This window comes from Rhinoraja longicauda, chromosome 37 (genome assembly GCF_053455715.1).
Source record: "Rhinoraja longicauda isolate Sanriku21f chromosome 37, sRhiLon1.1, whole genome shotgun sequence".
NCBI classification, from domain to species: Eukaryota; Metazoa; Chordata; class Chondrichthyes; order Rajiformes; family Arhynchobatidae; genus Rhinoraja; species Rhinoraja longicauda.
In genome coordinates this window covers 10,093,854-10,115,754 of record NC_135989.1, presented here as the reverse complement: position 1 = coordinate 10,115,754, position 21,901 = coordinate 10,093,854, and the positions used below count along the sequence as shown (strand labels likewise).

The 21,901-nt window shown below is 49.4% G+C and overlaps 1 protein-coding gene across 1 annotated transcript; it reads right to left on the bottom strand.

The window, feature by feature from the left end:
• Positions 1-932: 932 nt before the first annotated feature.
• Positions 933-15,105, bottom strand: LOC144610677 (shiftless antiviral inhibitor of ribosomal frameshifting protein homolog). Its single transcript, XM_078429559.1, has 7 exons — positions 14,813-15,105; positions 13,174-13,223; positions 11,953-12,000; positions 8,700-8,840; positions 6,104-6,207; positions 4,990-5,138; positions 933-3,170 (listed from the first exon to the last, which is right to left on the bottom strand). Exons 5-7 carry the CDS (start codon positions 6,151-6,153, stop codon positions 2,860-2,862), a joined length of 510 nt encoding a protein of 169 aa, XP_078285685.1. The 5' UTR covers positions 6,154-6,207; positions 8,700-8,840; positions 11,953-12,000; positions 13,174-13,223; positions 14,813-15,105; the 3' UTR covers positions 933-2,859.
• Between the last annotated feature and the right edge of the window lie 6,796 nt (positions 15,106-21,901).

Sequence of the window (21,901 nt, the reverse complement as noted above, 5' to 3'; positions counted from 1 at the left end):
CTCGTTAAGGCAGCTTGGCAGCTAAGAGGTATTTACCTCACACACACACACACTCATGTACACACACCCACAGCACGTGCACGCATACAAACACACACACATACCACACACGTACAAACCATTCCTTTTTCAGCATCAACTTTCTTCCTTAAGGCAGCTAGGCAGTTAAGTAAAGAGGTCATCACCTCTTACACACAATATTCAACACACACACCACGTACACAACACATTCACATAACACACACGCACTCACATAACACACACATGCAACACACAATTGTGCGCACACACATATAACACAAACACGTATAACACACACAACGTACAACACACACGCACAACACAGACTCTCACACACAACACACACATCATACACAACACACTCACATAACACCCACATGCAACACACACAACACACATTTGCATGCACACGCACATAAAACACAAACATATAACACACACAACATACACGTACGCACACAAACACACACACGCAATGTGCACACACCATTCTGCTTTAGTTAAACATTTTGTTCAAGATGGCCGCGCCGTTGTGTCTGGCTGCCTGCCACTGTATGTTGCTTTTTTTTTCCTAATCAGATGTGCAGCACTTTGGTCAACGTGGGTTGTTTTTAAATGTGCTATACAAATAAAATTGACTTGACTTGACTTGACACACAAACAACTAACCACATCCATTCCGCAGAAAAACATTTTACCGTATCAACTTTCCCCCTTAAGGCAGCTAAGTGAAGAGATAATCACCTGGCACACAGACTCTCACACAGACTCACACACACATCCCCACACACACACCCCCCCCCCACACACACACACACCCACACACATACACACAACCCCCACCCACCCACCCCCCGCACACACACCCACACACACACACACACACCCCCACACACCCACACACACACACACACACACACCCCCACACACACACACACACCCACACACACACACACACCCACACACCCATACCCACACACACACACACACCCACACACACATACCCACACCCCCACACACAAACGACCCACTCATCCTTCGCACCTCCTTCGCTTGATCAGTGCAAGAAAATTTCCATCACCCTTAGAATAAAATACAAGCTAATTTGCTTAAATGTAAAATGACACGGAATTAAACAAATTGTTTGTTTTTGCAAATTGGTTCTTTTTTTTTGGGGGGGGGAGGGGGGGGAGGGGGGGTGAATTTGAGTAAGACCTAATCTCAGAAACCAACATCCGGTCAAAAAAAAACAAAGTGCTGGAGAAACTCAGCAGGTCAGGCAGCATCTATGGAGGGGAATGGACGGGCAACGTTCCGGGTCTGCACCCTTCTTCGATTGATTGTAGGAGAAAACTGGGAAAGAAAGGTGGGGGCAGGATTAAAGCCTAACCGTCTGAAGAAGGGACCCGACCCGAAACGTCGCCCATTCCTTCTCTCCAGAGATGCTGCCCGTCCCGCTGAGTTACTCCAACATTTTGTGTCTATCTACAGTTTAAGCCAGCATCTGCAGTTCCTTCCTGCACACCTGGTAAGTGATAGGTGGATACAGGTGCGGGGGGGTGGGGGGGGGGGGGTTATTGGCAGATGGGTGGAGTAAGTGACAAAGGCTGTAGGTGAAAAGGGGATAAAAGGTTTGATAAGGAGAGGAGAGGAGTGAAATGTAAAGTGGGAGGATCTAGGTGGAGGGGAGAGGGGTGGTATCCACCTATCACTTCCAAGGCTATGACCCATCCCCACCCCTCCTTTCCCAGCTTTCTCAACCTCAGTCTGAAGAAGGGTCCCGGCCCGAAACGTCGACTTGCCCATTCCCCTCCACAGATGCTGCCTGACCTGCTTTGCTCCTCCAGCACTTTGCGTTTTACTCAAGGTTCCAGCGCCTGCAGTTCCCGCTTTATTGAGTCGGTGTCAATTTCCTTGGCGAGGGTCTCCTGCCCAAACCTTCAACCCCGGGACTGATGGAGGGGAGGCTGTGTGCTCGTGACAATCTCAACGCTACGCAACTTCCAGACAATTCACACAAAGTGGTGGAGGAACTCAGCTGCGGTGGGAACGGACAGGCGAAATTTCCGGTCGAGACCCTGTCTCAGGCTGATTGTAGGGTCCCGATTCAAAACGTCGCCCGTCCGTTTCCTCCGCAAAACGAGATCCCAGCCCAAACCTCTCCTTTTCCTGCTTTCTCCACCCGACGAGAATCAGTCTGAAGAAGGGCCCCACTCCAAAACATTACCTGTCCGTTTCCTCCACAAAACTCTGTCAGCCCAAACCTCTCCTTTCCTGCTTTCTCCGTCTTACTACAATCATTCTGAAGGAGGTTCCCAATCTAAAACATTGCCCATTTCGTCCAGAAAAGCTGCCTGACCTCGTTGAGTTCTTCGGATGCTTTTGTGTGAATTGTTCGTTTCTTCCCCAGATGCAAAGAATTCAAAGCAAACAAATTTCATTGTGACTGGTCACAAGTGACAATAAAGCAAGCAAGCATCCATCCATCCATCCATCCAACCATCCATTCATCAATCATCCATCCATTCATCCATCCATCCATCCATTCATTTATTCATTCATTCATCCATCCATTCAATCATCCATCCATTCATTCATCCATCCATTCATTCATCCATCCATTCATTTATTCATTCATTCATCCATCCATCCATTCATTCAATCATCCATCCATCCGTTCATTCGTTCATTCATTCATTCATTCATTCATTCATTCATTCATTCATTCATTCATTCATTCATTCATCCATTCAATCATCCATCCATTCAACCATTCATTCCTTCCTCCGGTATTTTGTGCTTTGCTCAAGTTTCCACCACCTGCAGTTCCTCGCGGCCTCATTCGGACAACCTGTCGCGGGGCCTCTCATTGCCGTGGTCGTTGTTGACGCTGTCGGACTTCTCCGTCGAGTCCTCCTCGTCTTCGGTCGACTGGTCCAGGATGTCCGCTGCAAAGTCCTCGTCCTCCTCCAGAATGTCCTCGGCGATGATCTCGTCCACGGGGCACTCCATCAGGCTGCCCTGGCTCAGGCAGGTGGCCACCGTGGAGCCCGTGCTCAGGTGGCCGGGGCTGGGGTACAGGACCTTCGGCAGGCCCCTCTTCTGCCGGCTACGGGGGTGAACGCAGTGGGTGCCTGGGATGTGAGGCTCTGGGGGGGGAACAGAAGGAGGAACGAGTTGGTAAGCTTAGTTTAGTTTCGAGATACAGCGCGGTAACAGGCCCACCAAGCCCGTGCCGACCAGCGATCCCCGCACGTAACACTATCCTACACACACTAGGGACGATTTTTACATTTACACCAAACCTGCACGTCTTTGGAGTGTGGGAGGAAACCGAAACCCCCAGAGAAACCCCACGCAGGTCACGGGGAGAACGTACAAACTCCATATAGACAAGCACCTGTGGTCAGGACCCGGGTTCGATCCTGCCTACGGGTGCTGCCTGTACGGAGTTTGTATGTTCTTCCCATGACAATGCGTTGGTTTTCTCCGAAACACCCGGAGAAAACCCTTGCAGGTCACGGGGAGAACGTACAAGCTCTGTGCAGACACGGGCACGTAGCCAGGATGGAACCCGGGTCTCTGGCGCTGTGAGGCAGCAACTCTACCGCTGCGCCACCGCGCCGGCCTCATAGGTTCATTAGTTAAAGGAGCAGAATTAGGCTATTCAGCCTGTAAAGTCTACTCTGCCATTCAATCATCTTTCCCTCTCAACCCCATTCTCCTGCCTTCACCCCCATAACCCGTACTAATCAAGAACCTGCCAATCTCCGCCTTAAAAGTATCCCTGAGAAACCCCAGGCAGATCCCAGGGAAGATGGAGATTGATAGGTTCTGAATTAATAAGGGCATCGAAGGTTACCGGGAGAAGGCAAGAGAATGGGGTTGAGAGGGGGAAAATCGACATGCAACTTGCTGCATATCCCCTGAGGAGGTCAGCTCTGGTCTGCACTGAGATATTCCACGTGGGTCCAGGAGTCTCTGGAGGTCCACCAGGGAGGGAGGAAAATCAGCCATTGGCGGCTTTGACAGCCAAGAGCCAACGCCATCCACCTTCCTCACCCACTGAGGCTGGGGTTAAGACCGTCCCACCTACCCATTGACGGGCCTATTCTGCAACCCAATGGAAGCGGTGGAGAAGCCTTTAGACTTTTACACTTTAGAGAAACAGCGCGGAAACAGGCCCTTCGGCCCACCGATCTGTGCCGACCCCGCACACCGACAGTATCCTCCAAGCTGCGGATAATGTTACCCAAGTCAATAAACCTCCAAACCTGTATGACTGTGGAGTGTGGGAGGAAAACGCAGCACCTGGAGAAAACCCATCCGGTTTTTACATTTACACCAAACCTTTACGTCTTTGGAGTGCGGAAAGAAACCGAAACCCCCGCAGAAAACCCACGCAGGTCACGGGGAGAACGTACAAACTCCATACAGACAGCACCTGTGGTCAGGACCCGGGTTCGATCCTGCCTACGGGTGCTGCCTGTACGGAGTTTGTATGTTCTTCCCATGACAATGCGTGGGTTTTCTCCAGAGTGAACACACAAACCCCGTACAGACAGTCCCCATAGTCAGGATCGATCCTGGGTCTCCGGCGCTACGAGGCAGCAACTCTACCGCTGCGCCACCGTGCCGCCCAAAATGGATTGTTGGAAAGGGACACTCGTGGAGGTGTAGGCCCCATGGCAATGCAAAAGCAATGCTGGCATTCATTTCGAGAGGACTAGGGATGTAATGCTGAGGCTTAATAAGGCACTGGTCAGACTGCAGTTGGAGTATCATGCAGGTCAGGGGCACCTCTTTACAGGCAGCACCCGTGGTTGGGATCGATCCTGGGTCTCGGGCACTGCAAGGCAGCAACTCTACCACTGTTTCTATGGGAGAGATGCCAGGCAGTCCCTAGCAAGACACAAGAGCACAGGGGGAGAGGTGATGAGAGTGGCCGGGCGTGCATCATGGACCTACCTTGGCGGTTGTAGCAGTCCTCCGCGTAACAGCTGTGGGGCCTGTGGCTGCGCGGGCCCTGGCTCTTCTTTGGCGGAAGGATCCGCAGGGGGGTGACGTGGCTGGAGCAGATGTAGCACGGCGCAGGCAGGCCCATCTGGCCAAACCCCCTGCAACACGAAACAGGTTGAGGAAGGGACACAAACGGCCACAGACAACAGAGATCGGGGGAATGTGGGAAATGCCAGGCTACGAGGCAGGGGGGCGGCTGGGTTGGGGTTGTGTTGGGTTTGGGTTAGGGTTGGGTTGGTGTTGGGGTTGTGTTGGGTTGTGTTGGGGTTGTGTTGGGTTGGGGTTGTGTTGTGGTTGGGTTGGGGTTGTGTTGGGGTTGTGTTGGGTTGGGGTTGTGTTGTGGTTGTGTTGGGGTTGTGTTGTGGTTGTGTTGGGGTTGTGTTGGGGTTGTGTGGGGTTGGGGTTGTGTTGGGGTTGTGTTGTGGTTGTGTTGGGGTTGTGTTGGGGTTGGGGTTGTGTTGGGTTGTGTTGGGGTTGTGTTGTGGTTGGGTTGGGGTTGTGTGGGGTTAGGGTTGTGTTGGGTTGGGGTTGAGTTGTGTTGGGGTTGTGTTGGGGTTGTGTTGGATTGTGTTGGGTTGGGGTTGTGTTGTGGTTGTGTTGGGGTTGTGTTGGGGTTGTGTTGGGTTGGGGTTGTGTTGGGGTTGTGTTGTGGTTGTGTTGGGGTTGTTGTTGGGGATGTGTTGGGGTTGTGTTGGGGTTGTGTTGGGTTGGGGTTGTGTTGGGGTTTGGGTTGTGTTGGGGTTGGGGTTGTGTTGGGTTGTGTTGGTGTTGGGGTTGGGTTGTGTTGGGTTGTGTTGGTGTTGGGGTTGGGTTGTGTTGGGGTTGTGTTGTGGGTTGTGTTGGTGTTGTGTTAGGGTTGTGTTGGGGTTGGGTTGGGTTTTAAAACTGTTCCAATTTGTTTCATTGGGTTGTTTAAATTAATACTGACTAGCTAATTAAATTATTGCATCGTATGGGAGGTGCATTCCCAATCTCGTTGTACCCCTGTACAATGCCAATAAAGATATATTGTATTGTATTGTATTGTATTATATGGCAGCGGCCGACACGCCATCCACTGTACCCAAAAACATGGCCGCACTCCTGGCAGTGGAACTCAGCGTAGCCCCACATCTTATCGTACGGCACCGGGTCGTACTTGTTCTTGCACCTTCGACACCTGGACACCTGTGTGGGAGGGAGATACAGAGCTCAGCACATTCACAACCCAACTCAGCTGTAGAGCTGCGGCCTTACAATAATAAACACCGATACCACTAGTAGTGCTGAACTACCATCAACCTCGCCAGTGACCCTCGGACTATCCTTGGTATTTATTCACAAAATGCTGGAGTATGTCTTTCCAGGTGAGACAGAGGTTCACCTGCACCTCCTCCAACCTCATCTATTGTATCCGCTGCTCCAGATGGCAACTTATTTACATCGGCGAAACCAAGCGCAGGCTCGGCGATCGCTTCGCTCAACACCTGTGCTCGGTCCGCGTTAACCAACCTGATCTCCCGGTGGCTGAGCACTTCAACTCCCCCTCCCATTCCCAGTCTGACCTTTCTGTCATGGGCCTCCTCCAGTGCCATAGTAAGGCCCACCGGAAATTGGAGGAACAGCACCTCATATTTCGCCTGGGCAGCTTGCAGCCCAGCGGTATGAACATTGACTTCTCCAACTTTAGATAGTTCCTCTGTCCCTCTCTTCCCCTCCTCCTTCCCAGATCTTCCTCTATCTCCCTGTCTCCACCTATATCCTTCCTTTGTCCAGCCCCCCTGACATCAGTCGGAAGAAGGGTCTCGACCCGAAACGTCACCCATTCCTTCTCTCCTGAGATGCTGCCTGACCTGCTGAGTTACTCCAGCATTTTGTGGATAAATACCTTCGATTTGTACCAGCATCTGCAGTTATTTTCTTATACCCTCGGACTATCCTTGATCAGACCTTGTAGGAAAAATACACTGCAGATGCTGGTTTAAATCGAAGGTAGACACAAAATGCTGGAGTGACTCAGCAGGAGAGGCAGCTTCTCGGGAGAGAAGGAATGGGTGACGTTTCAGGTCGGACTAATTCATTCTGAAGAAGGGTCTCGACCCGAAACGTCACCCATTCCTTCTCTCCCGAGATGCTGTCTGACCCTCTGAGTTACTCCAGCATTTTGTGTCTGCCTTGATCAGATCTTGTTTATGCTTTATTCTTAATTGTTAACTGTATGTTTGTGTTGCCATTTGTGAGCGGAGCACCAAGGCACATTCCTTGTACATGCACATACTTGGCCAATAAACCTATTCATCCATTCACTAAACGTTATTCCCTTATCTCGTATATGCGTACACTGTAAACGGCTCGATTGCAATCATGTTTCGCCTTTCCACTGGCTGGTTAGCACGCAACCAAAGCTTTTCACTGTACATGTGATAATGAACCAAACTGAAAGCAATACAAAACCAACACCAATACCACTGGTGGATAATTCCCTCAAAGTGTCTCAACCTTGACTTCCATGCCCACATAGAGGTGCCCTTCCCTAACTCCCACATTTAGTGGTGCCCTCCCCTAACAACTCCAGAGTCTGCCGACTCTCTACTTTCACCAGCCGACCCTCCCTCCCATTTGTCCCACCATTGGTGTTCCCTGCAAGCCAATTACTAGACCTCCTCCAGCTAAGTCCTGGTACTGTTTTCCACCTCCATTTACGGCACCCCTCACGTTTCCCTTGCACCTACCTGCGTTTGGCCCATATCCCTCGAAACCCATCCGATCCATGTACCTGTCCAAATGTTTCTTTAAAAGGTTGTGATGCTACCTCCTCCAGCAGCTCGTTCCGTACACCCACCAGCCATTGCGCAAATAAGTTGCCCCTCAGGTTCCTATTAAATTTTTCCCCTCACCTCACATGAAACCTGTGTCTTCTGGTTGTTGGATTCTCCTACTCTGGGTAAATGACTGTGCATCTACCCGATCTATTCCTCTCATGATATTATGCCCCTGTAAATGATGACAAATTCAAGGCGACCCCCCCCCCCCCCCCCCCCCACACACTATCAATACTGACCCACTTCTTCCAACCCCTTCAATAAAATACTGGCACGTTTTCGATGGCCCCCAAGTGCAAACTCCATGCAGACAGCATCTGTGGTCAGGATCAAACCTGGGCCTCTGGCACTGTGAGGCAGAGTGACTATTGTACACTGTAAACGGCTCGATTGCAATCATGTTTTGCCTTTCCACTGGCTGGTTAGCACGCAACCAAAGCTTTTCACTGTACCTCGGTACATGTGATAATGAACCAAACTGAAAGCAATACGATACCAACACGAGTACCATAGGTGTTCCCTGCAAGCCAATTACTAGACCTCCTCCAGCCAAGTCCTGGTACTGGTTCCTGCCCCCATGAGATCATGAGAGGAATAGATCGTGTAGATGCACAGTCATTTACCCAGAGTAGGAGAACCAACATCCAGAAGACACAGGTTTCATGTGTACAGATACGCGATAAGGGAATAACGTTTAGTGAATGAATGAATAGGTTTGTGATTATTTTGACATAATCCAGCAGTAACTGTGCCACTGTGAAACCATCCCTCTGAAACCCATGGCTTCAGGCTTACACCCCATCTATTCGGTAGTTGGATTAAACTCCACTGGGGAGCACACACTAAGCGTGTTCCTACCTGTTTCCTAGCCGGCACCCTTCGCCACCAGTATGTGTCACACACGTTGCAGGAGAACTGCCTCTCCTCGAACGGGATTAATTTTGCATTGGTCAGGTTAAACAGCTGCAAATTCTTTTGCGTCAATGCTGACACCACTTGCTGGAACGTTGGTCGGGAAAAAGAGAGAGAAAACGGGACTTTATGGACGTGCCAAAGGCTTCCCGAGCACCCCAAAATGGATTTACTGCCCCTCGGTAGTTTCCTGCCATCTGTGTTTGGCACTACAGGTGGTGACAGTGTGTGCCAAGTGTGAGCATGTCAGCAAAGGCAGGTCATGTTGCAGTTATACAAGACGCTGGTGTGGCCACACTCCAGGTGACTTGGTGTGACACAGAGTCCATGCAGACCAGCGATCACCCCGCACACTAACACTCTCCGACACACACTAGAAACTATTTACAATTTTAACTGAAGAAAATTATAGATAATAGGTGCAGGAGTTGGCCATTCGGCCCTTCGAGCCTGCACCGCCATTCAATGTGATCATGGCTGATCATTCTCAATCAGTACCCCGTTCCTGCCTTCTCCCCATACCCCCTGACTCCGCTATCCTTAAGAGCTCTATCTAGCTCTCTTTTGAATGCATTCAGAGAATTGGCCTCCACTGCCTTCTGAGGCAGAGAATTCCACAGATTCACAACTCTCTGACTGAAAAAGTTTTTCCTCATCTCAGTTCTAAATGGCCTACCCCTTATTCTTAATCTGTGGCCCCTGGTTCTGGACTCCCCCAACATTGGGAACATGTTTCCTGCCTCTAACGTGTCCAACCCCTTAAAAATCTTATACGTTTCGATAAGATCCCCTCTCATCCTTCCAAATTCCAGTGTATACAAGCCTAGCCGCTCCAGTCTTTCAACATATGACAGTCCCGCCATTCCTGGAATTTAGAGGGGAGCACCTTAAATTTGTGGACATTTACTGGGGGGAGGGGGGGGTCACTGTGAACTTCTTGATATTTATGGGGTGAGGGCTTTAGATAGTGTAGAGATACAGCGTGGAAACAGGCCCCTTTCAGCCCACTGGGTCCGCGCCGACCAGCAATCCCTGCACGCTAACACTATCCTACACACACTAGGGACGGTTTTTACATTTACACCATATCTGCACGTCTTTGGAGTGTGGGAGGAAACCGAAGATCTCGGAGAAAACCCATGCAGGCCACGGGGAGAACGTACAAACTCCGTACAGACAACACCCATAGTCGGGATGGAACCCGGGTCTCAGGCGCTGCATTGGCTGCATTCGCTGCAAGGCAGCAACTCTACCGCTGCGCCACCGTGCTGCCTTAAATCTTTGAATCCGTCTGCATTTAGTGGGGGCCCTGTGAATATGAGGGTATTTACAGGGGTGGGGGGGTTGAGGGGGTGCCACTGTAATTACTGATTGAGAATGATCAGCCATGATCACATTGAATGGCGGTGCTGGCTTGAAGGGCCAAATGGCCTCCTCCTGCACCTATTGTCTATTGTAATTTTTTTCTCACAGTGAATTTGTTGGTTCTACCCCTTAAATTTGTGAGATTTACATGGAGGGGTAATAATGAATTTGTTGGTATTTGGAGGAGGGCACTTTTAATGTGTTGGTATTTAGACGGGGATGGGGGCCACCGTGAATTTGTGGGTATTTGAAACGGTGTACCTTAAATTTGTGAGTGTTTGCAGGGGATGGGGTAACCATGAATTTGTCGGCATCTGGCCTTCCATCACAGTGAGGAGGGGACTGGAGGAGACTCACTGTGATGGATTTTTTTTTTTGTGTGTGTTTTTGTGTTGGTTGGGGTTGTGTAATTTGCTTATTTTTATTGCTCTTACTGTTGGACTGTGGGTGCCGAAGTCTCGTCCAAAAGACTTGTTTTTTTGGATGACAATAAAGATATCCTGAATCCTGAATTTAGAGGAGGGCACCTTGAATTTGAGTGTATTTATGGGAGATTTATGGATCACTGTTAATGTGTAGGAAAGAACTGCAGATGCTGCTTTAAGTCGAAGGCAGACACAAAATGCTGGAGTAACTCAGCAGGTCAGACAGCATCCGGGGGAGAAGGAATGGGTGACGTTTCAGGCCGAGACCCTTCTTCACCCATTCCTTCTCTCCCGAGATGCTGCCTGACCTGCTGAGTTACTCCAGCATTTTGTGTCACTGTTAATGTGTTTGTCGCTGTGTATCTGTCTGTATTTATGGGGGGGAACCTTGAAATTGTGGTTATCTACAGGGGGAGGTGGGGGTGTTCACCATGAATTTGTTGTTATTTAGTGGGGTCGCTATGATTTGTTGTGTTTACAGACACTTTAAATCTGGCAGTATTTGAATGGAGGGGAAACTTGAATCTGTCAATATTTACAGGGAGGCGCGGTGAATTTATTGGCATTTACATAGGAGGGCACCGTGACTTTGTTTCGTAAAATTGTTCCCAATGTGTAAGGAGTTGATGAGAAAGTGGGATAACATGGGAACAGTGCGAAAGGGTGATCGCTGGTCAGCATGGACTCAGTGGGCCGAACGGCCTGTCTCCATGCTGTGTCTCTAGAGCCTAACTAAAAACTAAATCCTAGTGTGCGTCAGTATTTGCAGGAGTCATGCGGGTGTGTGTGTGTGTGTGCGAGTGTGTGTGTGTGTGTGTGTGTGCAAGGGTGTGCGCGAGTGTGTGTGTGTGTGTGCGCGAGTGTGTGTGTGTGTGTGTGTGCACGAGGGTGTGCGTGTGCAAGGGTGTGCGCGAGTGTGTGTGTGCGCGAGTGTGTGTGTGTGCGAGTGTGTGTGTGCGCGAGTGTGTGTGTGTGTGCGAGTGTGTGCGAGGGTGTGCGCGAGAGTGTGGGCGAGTGTGCGCCCATATTCACAGGGAGTGAACGCCTAGGGTGTGTCACTATGTACACGCGTGTATGTGCACATGTTTGTGTGAGAGAGCGTGTGTGTGTGCATGTATGTATGTATGTGTGTGACTGCCCGTGCGTGCAGGGCCTTACCACCCTGTATATGTCACTATTTACAGGAATGATGTGCGTATGTTTGTGTGTGTGTGTGTTAGACCATATTTACAGGGAGAACACCTTGTGTGTGTGTCACATTGTACGTGTGTGTGTGTGCCTGTGTGTGTGCCCATACCCACAGGGGGTGGACACTTTGTGCGTGTCAGTATTAACAGGGTGACCAGCAGTGTTTCACACATCCCCTGCCAGTCACTTATTGTTCCCCAGTCCCCAGTTCTCAAACCCACCTTTGTCTTCGCCTTGTTTTCTTCATCTCGGAGCTTCTTAATAACTGCCTGGTGGAAAGAACCAGAATGGGTGGTGAGATTCTTTCATGCATCTACAAACTAGACCCTTTAGCAGACACCCATGAGAACATGAGGAACAGGAGCTCTTGTGGCCTCTCCCCCACCATCCTCCACCAACTTTGCAAAGTTTTAGAAACATTTAGACAGGAACATGGATAGGACAGGTTGAGGGACATGGGCTAAATGCAGGCAGATGGGACTAGTTTTAGATGGGACTAGTTTTAGATGGGACATGTTGGTCGGTGTGGGCAAGTTGGGCCGAAGGGCCTGTTTCCACGCTCTATGGCTCTATGACTCTATATCCCTAGGGCGGCACGGTGGCGCAGCGGTAGAGTTGCTGCCTTACAACGCCAGAGACCCATGTTCGATCCTGACTACGGGTGCTGTCTGTACGGAGTTTGTACGTTCTCCCCGTGACCTGTGTGGCCTTTAGATTTTTTAGATTTAGAGATACAGCGCGGAAACAGGCCCTTCGGCCCACCGAGTCCGCGCCGCCCAGCGATCCCCACACATTAACACTATCCTACACACACTAGGGACAATTTTTACATTTACCCAGTCAATTAACCTACAAACCTGTACGTCTTTGGAGTGTGGGAGGAAACCGAAGAACTCGGAGAAAACCCATGCAGGTCACGGGGAGAACGTACAAACTCCGTACAGACGGCGCCCGTAGTCAGGATCGAACCCGAGTCTCCGGCGCTGCATTCGCTGTAAGGCAGCAACTCTACCGCTGCGCCACCGTGCCGTGCTTTTCTCCGAGATCTTCGGTTTCCTCCCACTCTCCAAAGTCATACAGGTTTCTAGGTTAATTGGCTTGGTGTAAATGTAAAATGATCCCCAGTGTGTGTAAGGTAGTGTTAAGGAGCGGGGATCGCTGGTCGGCGTGGACTCGGTGGGCCGAAGGGACTGTTTCCGCGCTGTATCTCAAAACTAAATTAAACGTCAGTTCATGAGTTGTCCACCCTGGCTCCCAGTCCTTATATCTCACCAATTAAACATCCATGGGACTGATGTTGAGATGGTTGTGGGCAGCACCATCTTCAAGCTGGCATTGCCCACTAATCTCCACACCCACCTGGCTCGTTTCATTTACCAGGTAAACTACTCACCTTCAAAGCTTCCGAAGCTTTAACAGAAAACGTACAAAGCCACATTTACCTTGACTACTGGATCATTCTCAATCTCTTTCCTATCGTCAGCATCCAACGCTGTAAGAAATAAAAGATAGACCTTGTTTAATGTCCAGCCCTTTGTTTTTGACACATCCTTCCATGGGGCGGCACGGTGGCGCAGCGGTAGAGTTGCTGCCTTACAGCGAATGCAGCGCCGGAGACTCAGGTTCGATCCTGACTACGGGCGCCGTCTGTACGGAGTTTGTACGTTCTCCCCGTGACCTGCGTGGGTTTTCTCCGAGATCTTCGGTTTCCTCCCAAACTCCAAAGACGTGCAGGTTTGTAGGTTAATTGGCTGGGCAAATGCAAAAATTGTCCCTAGTGGGTGTAGGATAGTGTTAGTGTGCGGGGATCGCTGGGCGGCGCGGACCCAGTGGGCCGAAGGGCCTGTTTCTGCGCTGTATCTCTAAATCTAAAAAATCTAAATCCCCCTCATAACCTCATGTTCATTAGGCATAGGAGCAGAATTAGGCCATTCGGCCCATCAAGTCTACTCCGCCATTCAATCATGGCTGATCTATCTCTCCCTCTCAACCCCAATCTCCTGCCTTCTCCCTATAACGCCTGGCACCCGTACAAATCTTACATTCCTCCATCAGATCACCTTAAAGCCTCCTTCGGTCCGAAGGGAAAGGAACCACAGACTACCCAAGTTCTCCATAACATGGGCGGCCTCCAGTGTCACAGCGGTAGAGTTGCTGCCTTACATCACCAGAGACCCGGGTTTGATCCTGACTACGGGTGCTGCCTGTACGGAGTTTGTACGTTCTCCCTGTGACCATGTGGGTTTTCTCCGGGTTCCCCTCCACACTCCAAAGATGTACAGGTTTGCAAGTTAATTAGCTTTGGTAAATTATCCCGAGTGTGTAGACAGAACTAGTGTACAGGAAAATAACTGCAGATGCTGGTACAAATCGAAGGTATCACAAAATGCTGGAGTAACTCAGCAGGTCAGGCAGCATCTCTGGAGAGAAGGAATGGGTGACGTTTCGGGTCGAGACCCTTCTTCAGACTCTGAATGAAGAAGGGTCTCGACCTGAAACGTCACCCATTCCTTCTCTCCTGAGATGCTGCCTGACCTGCTGAGTTACTCCAGCATTTTGTGATACCTAGAACTAGTCTACAGGTAATTACTGGTCAGCACAGACTCAAAAGGCCGAAAGGCCTGTTTCCATACCGTATCTTTGCTTGAAACTTTACCCCTCTCACCTTAAAGCTGTGGGATACCTTGGTTGGCATCAACAAATTAGGCTAAAGGGCCTGTTTCCTTTCTGTATGACTATGCCCTCTAATTTTTGACATTGCCACCCAAGGAAACAGATTCTGCCTAACTATGCCTCTCATCACTTTATATAGCTCTATCAGGTCTCCCCTTAACCTCCGGTGCTACAGGCAAAATAATCTGTCTGTCCAGCCTCTACTACCCCCAAATAATCTGTCAGCCCAGCCTCTACCACCCCCAAATAATCTGTCAGCCCAGCCTCTACCACCCCCAAATAATCTGTCTGCCCAGCTTCTCCCTGTAGCTAATACCCCCAAATCCAGGCATTGAACTATTCAAGTTTCACTTCCCCTGGTGCGGGATTTGAACTCATGATCAATTGGCTGCTAGTCCTGAAACTTACCCACTGTGCTGGCTCAGCCCACACCATCCAGTTCCAGGCCCAGGAGCGGTTGGAGCAGCGTCCGGGCGGTAGGTTTAAAAACCGAGCGCGGGGCTTTGTTCACACAGAGGCCCTGGAGCGGATGGAGCGGTTGGAGCAGCGTCTGGGCTGGGCCCTGGAGCGGATGGAGCGGTTGGAGCAGCGTCTGGGCTGGGCCCTGGAGCGGATGGAGCGGTTGGAGCAGCGTCTGGGCTGGGCCCTGGAGCGGTGGGAGCGGTTGGAGCAGCGTCTGGGCTGGGCCCTGGAGCGGTGGGAGCGGTGGGAGCGGTTGGAGCAGCGTCCGGGCTGGGCCCTGGAGCGGTGGGAGCGGTTGGAGCAGCGTCCGGGCTGGGCCCTGGGGCGGTGGGAGCGGTTGGAGCAGCGTCCGGGCTGGGCCCTGGAGCGGTTGGAGCGGTTGGAGCAGCGTCTGGGCTGGGCCCTGGAGCGGTGGGAGCGGTTGGAGCAGCGTCCGGGCTGGGCCCTGGGGCGGTGGGAGCGGTTGGAGCAGCGTCCGGGCTGGGCCCTGGAGCGGTGGGAGCGGTTGGAGTGGTTGGAGTGGTTGGAGCGGTTGGAGCGGCGTAAAAACGTTCCCTCACACTTCAAAAGAAGTGGTCTGGAGGAAGCCGCTGATTGGGCGTGACCCCGGGGTTGTATTTCTGCTTTTTGTTCGTACTTTTAGTTAAGGGTTCAGTGAGTTAAGGGTTCAGTGAGTTAAGGGTTCAGTGAGTTAAGGGTTCAGTTAGTTAAGGGTTCAGTGAGTTAAGGGTTCAGTAAGTTAAGGGTTCAGTGAGTTAAGGGTTCAGTTAGTTAAGGGTTCGGTGAGTTAAGGGTTCAGTAAGTTAAGGGTTCAGTGAGTTAAGGGTTCAGTGAGTTAAGGGTTCAGTGAGTTAAGGGTTCAGTGAGTTAAGGGTTCAGTTAGTTAAGGGTTCAGTTAGTTAAGGTTCAGTGAGTTAAGGGTTCGGTGAGTTAAGGGTTCAGTGAGTTAAGGGTTCAGTGAGTTAAGGGTTCAGTGAGTTAAGGGTTCAGTAAGTTAAGGGTTCAGTGAGTTAAGGGTTCAGTGAGTTCAGGGTTCAGTGAGTTAAGGGTTCAGTGAGTTAAGGGTTCAGTGAGTTAAGGGTTCAGTTAGTTAAGGGTTCAGTGAGTTAAGGGTTCAGTGAGTTAAAGGTTCAGTTAGTTAAGGGTTTGGTGAGTTAAGGGTTCAGTTAGTTAAGGGTTCGTTGAGTTAAGGGTTCGGTGAGTTAAGGGTTCAGTAAGTTAAGGGTTCAGTGCTTTTTAGTAAAGGTACAGTTTAAAGGATTAAGAGGGATTTGATTTAATTTGGGGGTAAGACATGTCAGGTGAGATCGGCCCCGTGGAGTGCTCATCCTGCAACATGTGGGAGATCAGGGATATTGTCGGTGTCCCTGATGACTACGTGTGCAGGAAGTGTGTGCAGCTGCAGCTCCTGGCAAACCGCATTGAACGGTTGGAGCTGCGGTTGGACTCATTCTGGAGCATCCACGATGCTGAGAAGGTCGTGAATAGCACGTATAGTGAGTTGGCCACACCGCAGGTAAAAGATAAGCGGACAGAAAGGAAACGGGTGGCCACTAGCCAGCGTAGCAGTAGGCAGGAGTCCCCTGCGGTCATCTCCCTCCTAAACAGATATGCCATTTTGGATACTGTTGGGGGAGATGGCTCATCAGGGGAAGGCAGCAGCAGCCAAGTTCATGGCACCGTGGGTGGCTCTGCGGCAAAAGAGGGGAGGAAAAAGAGTGGAAGGGCTATAGTGATAGGGGATTCAATTGTAAGGGGAATAGATAGGCGTTTCTGCGGCCGCAAACGAGACTCCAGGATGGTATGTTGCCTCCCTGGTGCAAGGGTCAGGGATATCTCTGAGCGGCTGCAGGACATTCTGGAGGGGGAGGGTGAGCAGCCAGTTGTCGTGGTGCACATTGGCACCAACGATTTAGGTAAAAAACGGGATGAGGTCCTACAAGGTGAATTTAGAGAGCTAGGAGATAAACTTAAAAGTAGGACCTCAAAGGTAATAATCTCTGGATTACTACCAGTGCCACGTGCTAGTCAGAGTAGGAATAGGAGGATATTTCAGATGAATACGTGGCTTGAAAAATGGTGCAAGGGGGAGGGACTCAAATTTCTAGGACATTGGAACCAGTTCTGGGAGAGGTGGGACCAGTACAAACAGGACGGTCTGCACCTGAGCTGGAATGGAACCAATGTCCTTGGGGGAGTGTTTGCTAGTGCTGTCGGGGAGGATTTAAACTAATGTGGCAGGGGGATGGGAGCATGAGCAGAGAGACAGGGGTGTAAAATGAGGGTAGAAGCAATAGGTAGCAAGGTGAAAAGTAAAAGTGGCAGGCAGACAAATCCAGGGCAAAAATCAAAAAGGGCCACTTCTCAACATAATTGTGTAAGGGGTAAGAGTGTTGTAAAAACAAGTCTGAAGGCTTTGTGTCTCAATGCAAGGAGTATACTTAATAAGGTGGATGAATTAAATGTGGAGATAGTTATTAATGATTATGATATAGTTGGGATTACGGAGACATGGCTCCAGGGTGACCAAGGCTGGGAACTCAACATCCAGGGATATTCTATATTCAGGCGGGATAGACAGAAAGGAAAAGGAGGTGGGGTAGCGTTGCTGGTTAGAGAGGAGATTAAAGCAGTGGAAAGGAAGGACATTAGCTTGGAGGATGTGGAATCGATATGGGTAGAGCTGTGAAACACTAAGGGGCAGAAAACGCTAGTGGGAGTTGTGTACAGGCCACCTAACAGCAGTAGTGAGGTTGGGGATGGCATCAAACAGGAAATTAGAAATGCGTGCACTAAAGGTGCAGCAGTTATAATGGGTGACTTCAATCTACATATAGATTGGGTGAACCAAACTGGCAGGGGTGCTGAGGAAGAGGATTTCTTGGAATGTTTGCGAGATGGTTTTCTAAACCAACATGTCGAGGAACCAACGAGAGAGCAGGCCATTCTAGACTGGGTATTGAGTAATGAGGAAGGGTTAGTTAGCAGTCTTGTTGTGCGAGGCCCCTTGGGCAAGAGTGACCTTGGGTGGAGTTCTTCATTAGGATGGAGAGTGACAAAGTCAATTCAGAAACAAGTGTTCTGAACTTAAAGAAAGGTAACTTTGAGGGTATGAGACGTGAATTGTCCAAGATAGACTGGCAAGTTATACTTAAAGGGTTGACGGTGGACATACAATGGAAGGCATTTAAAGATTGCATGGATGAACTACAAAAATTGTTCATCCCAGTTTGGCAAAAGAACAAACCAGGAAAGGTAGTGCATCCGTGGCTAACAAGGGAAATTAAGGATAGTACTTGGTGGGCCGAAAAGGCCTGTTTCCGGCTGTATATATATGATATGATATGATATGATTAAAACAAAAGATGAAGCATATAAATTAGCCAGAAAAAGTATCATACCAGAGGACTGGGAGAAATTCAGAGTCCAGCAGAGGAGGACAAAGGGCTTAATTAGGAAAGGGAAAATAGATTATGAGAGAAAACTGGCAGGGAACATAAAAACTGACTGCAAAAGCTTTTATAGATATGTGAAGAGAAAAAGACTAGTTAAGACAAATGTAGGTCTCTTGCAGTCGGAAACAGGTGAATTGATCATAGGGAACAAGGAGATGGCAGACCAATTGAACAATTACTTTGGTGCTGTCTTCACTAAGGAAGACATAAACAATCTGCCGGAAATAGCAGGGGACCGGGGGTCTAACGAGATGGAGGAACTGAGGGTAATCCAGGTTAGTCGGGAAGTGGTGTTAGGTAAATTAAATGGATTAAAGGCCGATAAATCCCCAGGGCCAGATAGGCTGCATCCCAGAGTGCTTAAGGAAGTAGCCTCAGAAATAGTGGATGCATTAGTGATAATTTTTCAAAACTCTTTAGATTCTGGAGTAGTTCCTGAGGATTGGAGGGTAGCTAATGTAACCCCACTTTTTAAAAAGGGAGGGAGAGAGAAAACGGGGAATTACAGACCAGTTAGCCTAACATCGGTAGTGGGGAAAATGCTAGAGTCAGTTATTAAAGATGTGATAGCATCACATTTGGAAAGTGGTGAAATCATCGGACAAAGTCAGCATGGATTTATGAAAGGCAAATCATGCCTGACGAATCTTATAGAATTTTTCGAGGATGTAACTAGTAGAGTGGATAAGGGAGAACCAGTCGATGTGTTATATCTGGACTTTCAGAAGGCCTTCGACAAGGTCCCACATAGGAGATTGGGGTACAAACTTAAAGCACACGGTATTGGGGGTTCAGTGTTGAGGTGGATAGAGAATTGGTTGGCGGACAGGAAGCAAAGAGTAGGAATAAACGGGTCCTTTTCGGAATGGCAGGCAGTGACTAGTGGGGTACCGCAAGGCTCAGTGCTGGGACCCCAGTTATTTACAATATATATTAATGATTTGGACGAGGGAATTGAATGCAATATCTCTAACTTTGCGGATGACACGAAGCTGGGTGGCAGTGTTAGCTGCGAGGAGGATGCTAGGAGGCTGCAGAGCGACTTGGATAGATTAGGCGAGTGGGCAAATGCATGGCAGATGCAATATAATGTGGATAAATGTGAGGTTATCCACTTTGGCGGCAAGAACAGGAAAGCAGAGTATTACCTGAATGGTGGCCAATTAGGAAAAGGGGAGATGCAACGTGACCTGGGTGTCATGGTGCACCAGTCATTGAAAGCAAGCGTGCAGGTGCAGCAGGCAGTGAAGAAAGCGAATGGTATGTTGGCATTCATAGCAAGAGGATTTGAGTATAGGAGCAGGGAGGTTCTGCTGCAGTTGTACAGGGCCTTGGTGAGACCGCACCTGGAGTATTGTGTACAGTTTTGGTCTCCTAATCTGAGGAAAGACGTTCTAGCCTTAGAGGGAGTACAGAGAAGGTTCACCAGATTGATCCCTGGAATGGCAGGACTTTCATATGAAGAAAGACTGGATAGACTAGGCTTGTACTCGCTGGAATTTAGAAGACTGAGGGGGGATCTTATTGAAACATATAAAATTCTTAAGGGGTTGGAGAGTCTAGACGCGGGAAGATTGTTCCCGATGTTTGGGAAGTCCAGAACCAGGGGTCACAGCTTAAGGATAAGGGGGAAGTCTTTTAGGACCGAGATGAGAAAACATTTCTTCACACAGAGAGTGGTGAGTCTGTGGAATTCTCTGCCACAGAAGGTAGTTGAGGCCAGTTCATTGGCTATATTTAAGAGGGAGTTAGATGTGGCCCTTGAGGCTAAAGGGATCAGGGGGTATGGAGAGAAGGCAGGTACAGGTTACTGAGCTGGATGATCAGCCATGATCATATTGAATGGCGGTGCAGGCTCGAAGGGCCGAATGGCCTACTCCTGCACTTATTTTCTATGTTTCTATGTTTCTATCCTCTGGATCCCAGGCAGCTGAAGTGGTGGGTTATGGACAGCGAGGTTAATTTAGTTTATTGTTGTCATGTGTACCGAGCGAGGTACAGTGAAAGGCTTCTTGTCAAAGATACTGAATACTTTAGTATCTCGAGACAAACAGCGCGGAAACAGGCCCCTCGGCTCACCGAGTCCGCGCCGACCAGCGATCCCCGTACACAAACACCATCCTACACACGAGAGACAATTTCCTTTTCTTTAACCAAAGGCAATCAACCTACAAACCTGTACATCTTTGGAGTGTGGGAGAAAACCCGCGCAGGTCACGGGGAGAACGTACAAACTCCACACAGATAGCCCCCCGTGGCCAGGATCGAACACAGGTCTCTGGCTCTGTGAGGCAGCAACTCTACCGCCGAGCCACTGGAGAGAAGGCAGGAGAATGGGGTTGAGATGGGAAGATAGATCAGCCGTGATTGAATGGCGGAGTTGTCACGATGGGCCGGATAGCCTAAATCTGATGATTAATGAACTTATGAATAAAAAGACTAAACATTAATGCAACCAAGCCATCCACAGATAAAGAATAAAGGGAATGTTCGCCCCAGGCAACTCTTGGTGTACTAGTCACAGAAGTGGATCTGCAATCACACATTACAGACGCCCCACTCTTTCAAATCTCCACTCCACCACCAACATTTCACACTATATCCTGTATCTGTTCACTGTGGACGGCTCGATTGTAATCATGTATCATCGTTCCGCTGACTGGTTAGCACGCAGCAAAAGCTTTTCACTGTACCTCGGTAAACTAAACCAAAACATTTAGTGCAAAGTTATAACATTGAAGTCCGATAAAGTCAGATTAGAAGGCTGTGGAGGACAAGACAAATAATATTTTTAAGGCAGAGAGAGATGGCTTCTTGATTAGTACAAGATTAGTACAGGAGTTATGGGGAGAAGGCAGGAGAATGGTGTTGAGAGGGAGAGATAGATCAGCCATGATTGAATGGTAGAGTGGACTTGATGGGCCAAATAGACTAATTCTGCTCCTATTACTTATGAACTTATAAAGATAGTTCAAATTTGAGGAAGGATATTCTTGCTATTGAGGGCGTGCAGCGTAGGTTTACTAGGTTAATTCCCGGAATGGCGGGACTGTCGTATGTTGAAAGACTGGAGCGACTAGGCTTGTATACGCTGGAATTTAGAAGGATGAGAGGGGATCTTATCGAAACATATAAGATTATTAAGGGGTTGGACACGTTAGAGGCAGGAAACATGTTCCCAATGTTGGGGGAGTCCAAAACCAGGGGCCACAGTTTAAGAATAAGGGGTAGGCCATTTAGAACGGAGATGAGGAAAAACTTTTTCAGTCAGAGAGTTCTCTGTGGAATTCTCTGCCTCAGAAGGCAGTGGAGGCCAATTCTCTGAATGCATTCAAGAGAGAGCTGGATAGAGCTCCTAAGGATAGCGGAGTCAGGGGGTATGGGGAGAAGGCAGGAACGGGGCACTGATTGAGAATGATCAGCCATGATCACACTGAATTGTGGTGCTGGCTCGAAGGGCCGATTGGCCTACTCCTGCGCCTATTGTTTATTGTCTCCAATGAGGTAGATGGGAGATAGACACAAAATGCTGGAGTAACTCAGCTGGACAGGCAGCGTCTCTGGAGAGAAGGAATGGGCG

What these genes read in the sequence shown, in the direction of transcription:
- LOC144610677 (XM_078429559.1), bottom strand. Translation starts at nt 6,153, where the DNA reads ATGTGGGGCTACGCTGAGTTCCACTGCCAGGAGTGCGGCCATGTTTTT. An exon ending in GAGTGCGGCCATGTTTTTGG is followed by an intron (nt 5,139 to 6,103) that starts GTACAGTGGATG and finishes TTCGTGTTGCAG; the next exon opens with GGGGTTTGGCCAGATGGGCC. An exon ending in GGACTGCTACAACCGCCAAG is followed by an intron (nt 3,171 to 4,989) that starts GTAGGTCCATGA and finishes TTCCCCCCCCAG; the next exon opens with AGCCTCACATCCCAGGCACC.